At 33.0% G+C, this 8,419-nt stretch overlaps 1 protein-coding gene across 1 annotated transcript; it reads left to right on the top strand.

Annotated features, from left to right (window-relative positions):
• The first annotated feature begins 4,382 nt into the window (after positions 1 to 4,382).
• Positions 4,383 to 7,667, top strand: LOC132603853 (E3 ubiquitin-protein ligase At4g11680-like). The gene is made up of 5 exons (XM_060317135.1): positions 4,383 to 5,018; positions 5,824 to 5,946; positions 6,051 to 6,183; positions 6,912 to 7,079; positions 7,169 to 7,667. The coding sequence occupies exons 1-5, from the start codon at positions 4,564 to 4,566 to the stop codon at positions 7,337 to 7,339; spliced, it is 1,050 nt and encodes a 349-aa protein (XP_060173118.1). The 5' UTR covers positions 4,383 to 4,563; the 3' UTR covers positions 7,340 to 7,667.
• Positions 7,668 to 8,419: the final 752 nt, after the last annotated feature.

Consider the following 8,419-nt stretch of genomic DNA (forward strand, 5'->3'; position numbering starts at 1 on the left):
GCCAATATAAGGTGAGAACACCGTAGCACGTGTTTCATACCACGTGTACTAAGCGACCATTGGGTTAATGGAAGAATGGATCCCTACTTCTTCATTGTGTGAGACCCCGAGTTACATTAACTTTTTATTGGAATACCCTTTGACCTTTAACTGTTTCTTGAAGTTTCAATCGGTGTTGCTACTTTAGCGTGTCACTAATAGCCATGAGTGATTCAGCAATGCGGTGCATGTCTAGGAAAGCAATTGATCTGGAACAGATAGATTCGAGTAGAAAGGGAAGAAAACTAAAACAAATAATATAACTTGTATTCACAGCTCGACCATTTCACTAACCATAAGGGTAACAAGTGTAATTGTGGATAAAGTTATAAACGAACTCGAGTTCACTTCTATTGAGGATGAGGGATCAAATAATGAGTTGCTGGAGTAGCAAATGATGTCTGGGGTATTGCGAGTAATAAGATCCTCATGTTAGTAGTAAATTCTTCCCGGATGTGATTGGATTTCTATATGGAGCTTTTGTGAAACCTTAATGGGTTTAGAGTATTATAGCTCTTAATGCTCGCAGGTCGCATGAACTATTTGTCAGTATGAATTAAGTGTGTTATTGATATGATATTGGTTTGGGTCCAGTCCATCATGTGCAAAGTGGGAGATGTTAGCTATTGATTTATGGGTCGCCCATGTGGACTGATCCGACCCAATTAAAGAGGATAAGTTATAGGGAAGTTACACAAATGTTACAATCCTAAAACTATCACCTAGTTGTGGTTGGCTTAAATAAAAGGAATAAGTTTTCCACTATTATGAACTTCTCTGCAACATGGTTCTTCCTTCTCAACAGAGATAATTTTATCTCATTCTCCACACAAAAACACACACAAGAAAAGACATTTAGTTTGTGGTAACTAAACTTCGTTTCCTAGTGAATCGAAGTTCGACTTTGGGTAACTTTTCGGTGGTGAGTTCAACAATCTTTCGCTGCGCTTAAAAGTACGTAATGTTGTTCTTGTCCCGTGTTTTATTCTAACATATTCAAACAATACAAATGCAACATATAGTATAGTAGTAACTTAAGGGACTACTTTAAATCTAACCTCAATATAAGGGAGCTCTTTTGTAATTTTCTCCTTTATTTTTAGCCAAATGAACCTTATAAGTTGAGGTTAGCTCACTAGTATAAGTCTTAGGTTTAAAGGAATTTTCAAAAAGATTAATTCATCAATTTGAAAATAAAACATGAAATACGTGACCTAATGTGCCTAGAAAAATGCGGGGGGTGACTCTATAAAGCCGTTATTGTGCTTTAGCTAATTTGTTAATTTTTTAAACCAGTTTCCTTTCTAGTTAAGCACATTTGAAACATCCGTTTTCTTTTAATTTTTTTTTAATTTCCCAAATCATACTACAATACTATAGTAGTAATAATTCTCTTGTCTTTGACCAAGTGATCCTTAAGAGGCGGTCTTTGGTAACTTAGAGAAAAAGTTCATGGTTATCTCATACCACCTTTATTGTGCTAAAAAATGACCTGATTGAAAGGATCTTGTTGATATTTGGTATTAGCCTGTTTGGCCAAACTTATTTTTCCTCTAAAAGTACTTATTTTTTTAATAAGTATTTATTTTAAAAAAAGTAAGGTGTTTGACCAAGCTTTTGGGAGAAAATAAGTGCTTTTGGAAAGTAACAGAAACAGTTTTTTAAAAGCTAAAAAAAATAGTTTTTGCCTAAAAGTATTTTTTTGAAAAGTATTTTTGAGAAAAATACACATAAAAGCACCTTTTAAAAGTTTGGCCAAACACTAATTGCTGCTCAAAAGTACTTTTTAAATTAATTGGCCAAACACAAACTGCTTTTAGCCAAAAATACTTTTTTTTTTTTTTTTTTTTTTTAAATAAGCTGTTTTTAGAAGTTTGGCCAAACAGACTATCAAACTATACCATTACCATCTGTCATATTAAACATTTAATTACATACTCAATAATAACCCTTTTCATATATTTCCATTAATTTGCGGATCTTCAATTTGCATCTTTGTTCTCCCTTGTGCATGAAAAAAAAAATGAAAAAAAAAAACTATGCTCCTCCTGTTGGCTGTTGGAGCTATTATTTAGTACTACAATTACTTCCTCCGTCCCAATTTATGTGATATAGTTTGATTACGCACAGAGTTTAAGAAAGCAATGGGGACTTTCAAAAATTGTGGTCCAAAATAAGCCTATATATTTGTGTGGTTCTAAATCATTTCATTAAGAGTAAAAGGGAAATTTTAAGTTAAATTATTACTAAATACAGAACTGTATCATTCTGTTTTTGACAGACTAAAAATAAAAGTGTATGGCATGAACTGAAACAGAGGAAACTTCAATACATTTTTATCTAAATATTACTTATTTGATCATCAATAGACAAATACCAAACTTCAATATTTGAAATAACAATAGAATACTAAAATAATAATTTAATAAATAATTCAAGTAAATAATCATTTTCTCTGTTTCAATTTATGTGATATACTCCGTAGTTCGAATTTTGAGAGTCAAACAAGAAAATCTTTAATCACGATTTATTTGTATTTCCATTAAATATTTTAAATTGTTAATTATAGTATTTTTTTTTATATAGTTTCTAAATATATAAATTATATTTAAAAAATTTAAAACGGTATGTCCAATTTCAAATAAAGAAATTTGACTCTTAAAATTTAAATTGTACGACATAAATTGGGACGTGAGAGTATTTGCATTAACAAAATCCTCAGTTTTACGCATTTATCAAGTGAAGTGTACATCCACAACCATCACACGTCTTATATCTGAGGATGATACTCACAAAGTAACAAAATAGGAAATTTCCACTTATTTTGAACTATTATCCAAATGCTTTTAAACCAGTGTTTATCTAATTTCTCCATTGTGCAACAAACCATATACTAAATCATCATAAAAATCGGAAACACCGAACTAACTCATTTAACCTTAGTCAACTAAAAGATAAGGCAAGAATGTTAAGTGATAAACCTGTGTACATCAGTACATTAAGCGGTCGTTTGCTACGTGAGATAAAGTGAGATATCTCAAAATTAAATTTAAGATTAAATTTATATTGTATTTAATTCACGATTATATCTTGATTCCACTTTATCTTATCAATTGAAATTATTTATTTCTACCTAAAAAGTGGAATATATTACTCCATCTTTATCAATTTATGTGATATTTTTTGCTGCCCTAGATTCAAACTGCATGAATTTTGACCAATATTTTTCACCAAATTGATATGAGAAAAGTTGCAACCTATAGTACTAGTTTTCTAATAGTATATAAATTTTAATCTTAAAATATTGAATTGAACTAATTCAATTTAGTATTAAAATTTAGTCAAATTAACTTTCGAAAAATAAAATATATCACATAAATTGAGACGGAAAAAATAATTTAAAAATTATAATCTTAATACTGTAATTTCAGAATAATCTAGTCCGCAAACCAAGGCCCCTATAGTTTGGTTATAAACACTTAGGGGTCGTTTGATGTGAAGGATAAGCAAAAATAATCTCGGGATAAAATTTTAGTGCCTCTTTATTCCATGTTTAGTTAAAATAAAAATCTGGGATAACTAATCAATCCCAAGATTAGTTATCTTGGGATTGTAGCCTTATTTTATCCCACCTTAAAAGTGGAATAACTAATCCCAGACAAGTTGTTTCCCAACCAAACGAGCCCTCAGAAACACCCACCTAACTAATTTAACCTTAGTTAACTAAAAGATAAGGGAAGAATGTTAAGTGATAAACTTGTGTACTTACATTAAGGGTCGTTTGGTACGTGGCACAAGATAAGATATCTTAGAATTAAGTTTGTAATTAAATTTACACTATATTTGATTGACAATATAAATTTATCCTAATCCCATCTTATCTCATTAAACTTGGAATGATTTTATTCAACCTAGAAGGTAGGACAAGTTAATCCCAAAAATTATATATCTCGGGATTATAATTTCGAAATAACTTACTCTGCAAATCAAATGACCCTTAGGGTCGTTTGGTTGGAAATAAGTTATCCAGGATTACTTATCATGAGATTAGTTATTCCACCCTCTCACACGTATTAAATAACACGGCAATCTCAGGATTAGTTATACCATGATTTTATCCCAAACAAACGTAAGGTAAACTCATCTCAAATTAAATCCCAAAATTATTTATTTTTTATCCCTCGTAGCAAACGAGCTCTTATAGTTTCTATAAACACTTGATAGGAATAAGTTGATTTTCTAAAATGAACCGTCTTAAACAATCTATTTTTAATAAAGACGAAAAGTAAAATACAAAAGAGAGAGAGAGAGTATCACTTAATCATGATAAACTTATATACTTGCATTAAATAATTTGAGTATAAACACCTAATCCAAACAAGTGTTCCATATCCAATTATTGACCCTTTCTTTATTTGCATCAGGGTTAAACTGCAACCAATACCATAGCTACTCCTCTTCTTCTACTATACAAATCCATCACTCATCATTCAACAAATATCTACATAATTATTAATCAAGAAAATGTTTTTACCAAGTTCATCAAATTCAGTACCCTTACTAAGATCCATCAATAATGACAACCTGCGATCACCCCATAGACACAGTCTTCAAGAAGCAATTCGGGTTATCCAAAGATCCACAAACCGACCCGGTTTAATGATGCGTCAACCATCTGAGCCCGACCCGCAAAGTAATAATAATTGGGCTTACTCAAAGCCCGTTGTGATTATTGATATTATATGGAACTTTATGTATATTGTTGCTGCAATCTTGGTTTTATTTTTGAGTAGAAAAGAAGACCCGGAAATGCCTTTACGGACTTGGATTGTTGGGTACTGTTTGTTTTGTGTACTTCATGTTGTTAGTGTTTTGTTGGAGTATAACAGAAGAGGATATGGGTCAGAGGCTTTCGGGTCGGGTTCTAGCGGGTCTAGTGGTTATGTTACTTTGGCTGAATTAACCCCTGGAAGAACAAGGTATACATATTCTTCAATAATTTGATATTTTTTTTATTTGCTTTGTACTATGTGGAATAATCCCTCTATCCCCAGTTTATGTGAATAAGTTTTGATCGGGCGTGGAGATTAAGAGAAAAAAAAAAAAAAAGAAGGGAAAATTCTGAAATTTTTGGTCTAAAATCAGCCTTAAAAATTTTATAGAAACGAAAAGTGTCAGGACGGATGGAATATCTCATTAAGGGTAAAATGAGAAATCTGGGACAGAAATAAGCTGTAAGTGTCACATAATTGGGACATAAGAATATCTCATTAAGGGTAAAATGAGAAATTTGATGTTAAATTGTTACTAAATATAAAATGATTCCGTTTGTTTTGGGACTGATTAAAAGGGAAAGAATGTCACATAAATTGAGACACAAGGAGTATTATTTTTGTTGTACTATGTGGAATATGGCCACTGAATTTCAGTCATTTGCCGCTCGGATCAGTGAAAAATTAGAAAAATATGTTATACTCTGTAGTATTGTATATGAATTGCTCTCGGCTTTGGTCCGACAGCACTTGGTGATCCAAGTAAGGGTCGAGAGGACGACCCATTATCCACTGAGTTTCAAAGCTGGAAATAACGGATTTTTCATGTAGAAGAATCTATTTCTGTTACATTTGGAAGCTAAGTGGAGTTCTTAACAATGCAGCATTGCTTGTTTTTATTTCCTCTCTATTTCTTCCCCCTCATAGTTGGCAGGTTACTTTATGTTTTTAAGCTGACTATACAATGCTGGTCTGTATAACATTGTTGTTTTTGCGAAAAAATTGTTAACAGTAACGTGACTAAGTATATGGATTCTGCAAATACAATGTTATCATTCTTCTGGTGGATCATTGGATTTTATTGGGTATGTACTGGTGGACAGCCAATGGTAGACGAATCTCCTCAATTATACTGGTACGCGTGGGAACTTACTTTATCTGAGAAAAATGTATGACGTTTATTTTCAGTTTATTTCTCAAATCAAAGCTGTCATCTTTAATAACTTAATCTGAATGCAGGCTTTGCATTGTTTTCTTGGCTTTTGATGTATTCTTTGTGGTATTTTTACTTGTGATGGCTTGTGCTATTGGTCTCGGACTTTGCTGTTGCCTTCCATGTATTATTGCTGTTCTATATGCTGTAGCTGATAAGGTAACGCTCTCGTGATTTTTCTAGCTTTAAATTTATTTGTGTCCCCTTTTCTCTACAAGGAACTGTGTAAATAGTCTGGGTTAATAAAGTAAGGTTTGTGTGAGTAACCTAGGTAAATAGACGGGATTAATGTCATGAAATGTAGATTAGATTTGTTCCTGCTGTTGATAAGTTTGAGAGAGGTTCTGTTAAGTTGAATTGGGCTGTTCAGATTTTTAGTTCAGCTGATTACGTTATTTAAGCACTCAAGCTGCCTAGGTGGACTGGAAACTTCGAATGTAATATTTCCTTAGGAGTATAAAAGAAGTGGTCGATATACTTTCATTTCCCTGAAGATATATGCTTTCCGTTCCCTGAAAGGAAATGCTTAGGATGCTCTTTTCTGAAGAAAATGTAATGAAAATTTTGTTAACCAAGATAATTAGGTTGATATAGAATTGCGGAACAAGATCGTTCTACTTCTATTCCAAGAACTTGATTTGGCAAAAAAAGCTATACGTACCCCATTGTTCCAACGTGCTGCAAATTTCAGCAGCCCATTCAATAGAAGGTATTCTCTGTGTATAAACACACGTGTTAATTGATGATTGACATCAGATCAAGTTTGAATTCTCTTCACAAACATATATGAAAGTCATGGAACAAGGAATTTCCTTTTTCGCATACTATAACCTTAGTAATTTTTGTGCGATATATTTTAATAATGATTCTTTCAATATTTTCTACAGAAAGGAGCAGAGAAAGAAGATATTGAACAACTGTCAAAGTACATGTTCCGACGCAATGGTTGTTCTGACAATTGTACTGATGAGATCGAAGGAACAATTGCTGGATTCATGACCCTGTGTGGGAGAGATGCACCAACGGATGAGCGCTCACTTTCTACAGATGATGCTGTATGTAGCCTTGCTTTTCTTTCTTTTTACCTTGTGTTGCTCTAGTTCTGGAAAAATATGCTTATAGTATGTCCATATTTTGTGAATAGGAATGTTCCATATGCCTGTCTACTTATGATGATGGAGATGAACTTCGAGAACTTCCCTGTGGTCACCTTTTTCACTCTACTTGTATCGACAAATGGCTATATATGAGTGCCACCTGTCCCCTCTGCAAGCGCAGCATTGTTGGGGCTCGCAGTTGCTGTGAAGAAGTTTAGGAGAGGGTCATTACTGCTGGTGTTGGTTGCGAGTTTTTACACGTGCTGTTATGTCAACACGGAGTCGTAGCTTATTTGTCCTACCTATTTTTGTTTGTGCGTATTTTCATCTGTACAGATAAACTTTGTCTAGCTATAGATACGCTACTGCAGATCCACATGCTTCTCTAGGCTTCCTTTATCTCTCTGGGTTTATATTTATATTTATTCTTTTGTTCTTTTTGTAAGTTGAGAATGGTTTAGTCTATCTACGGTGACGTGTTCACTTGTTTGTAAGGATTTGTAGTTATTATTGTATTTAATAAAGGTTTGCTTTGGTAATTAATAATGAATACATCTATTACCCCTTATTCTCAGTCACTTGTGAAAAGCAGTAGGTATGCAGAAATAGCAATAAGAAAGTGCTTATAGCATTAAAAGATATATGATATGTAGAAGTTTTAAGTGAAGACCATCTTTAAAAACTTTAAAATTTGAGATACTGTTTGTTTTCTATGCAGCGCAAGGATAGACATTGCAAAGTAAAATAGTTTCACCAAAAATTGAGCACAAGATTTTCCATCAATAGGAACTAAATTTGACTCTCTATCACGATAACATCTATATGTCTTTTCTTAATCACATTCATCTAGTTATTTTGACTATAGCAGCATACAATGGACTCATATGTATCTAGTACTGCACTGGTCTAGTCTAACCGTTTTGTTAATAATCTTGAATTTAAGGTCAGTGGGTTCAAAATAAGTACAATCCAATATGAGAGTATATAACGTCTGCCCCTTTGAGACCCCCAAAAATGGACAAATTTCTTTTCTTAGGAACACATACAAGATTGGCCACCCTATAAATATTTAGTGGAGTAACCTCACAAGTCGAAGCTTGCACCTTGCTTCGTTCTTCATTTGGCTAATGTGTAAAATGTAGGTGGATGTGTTTGCCTGGTCCATTGTGACTTGTAATGCCATATCCACTCTCAATTCTGCTTCATCCCAAGGTGCTTTTGTATGCTCATATACAAGGCTCACATTCTGTGTACCACTTACCAGGTCCATCTATGATTGTACACTCTCTTTTTTCAGA

This window comes from Lycium barbarum, chromosome 7 (genome assembly GCF_019175385.1).
Source record: "Lycium barbarum isolate Lr01 chromosome 7, ASM1917538v2, whole genome shotgun sequence".
Taxonomy (NCBI): domain Eukaryota; kingdom Viridiplantae; phylum Streptophyta; class Magnoliopsida; order Solanales; family Solanaceae; genus Lycium; species Lycium barbarum.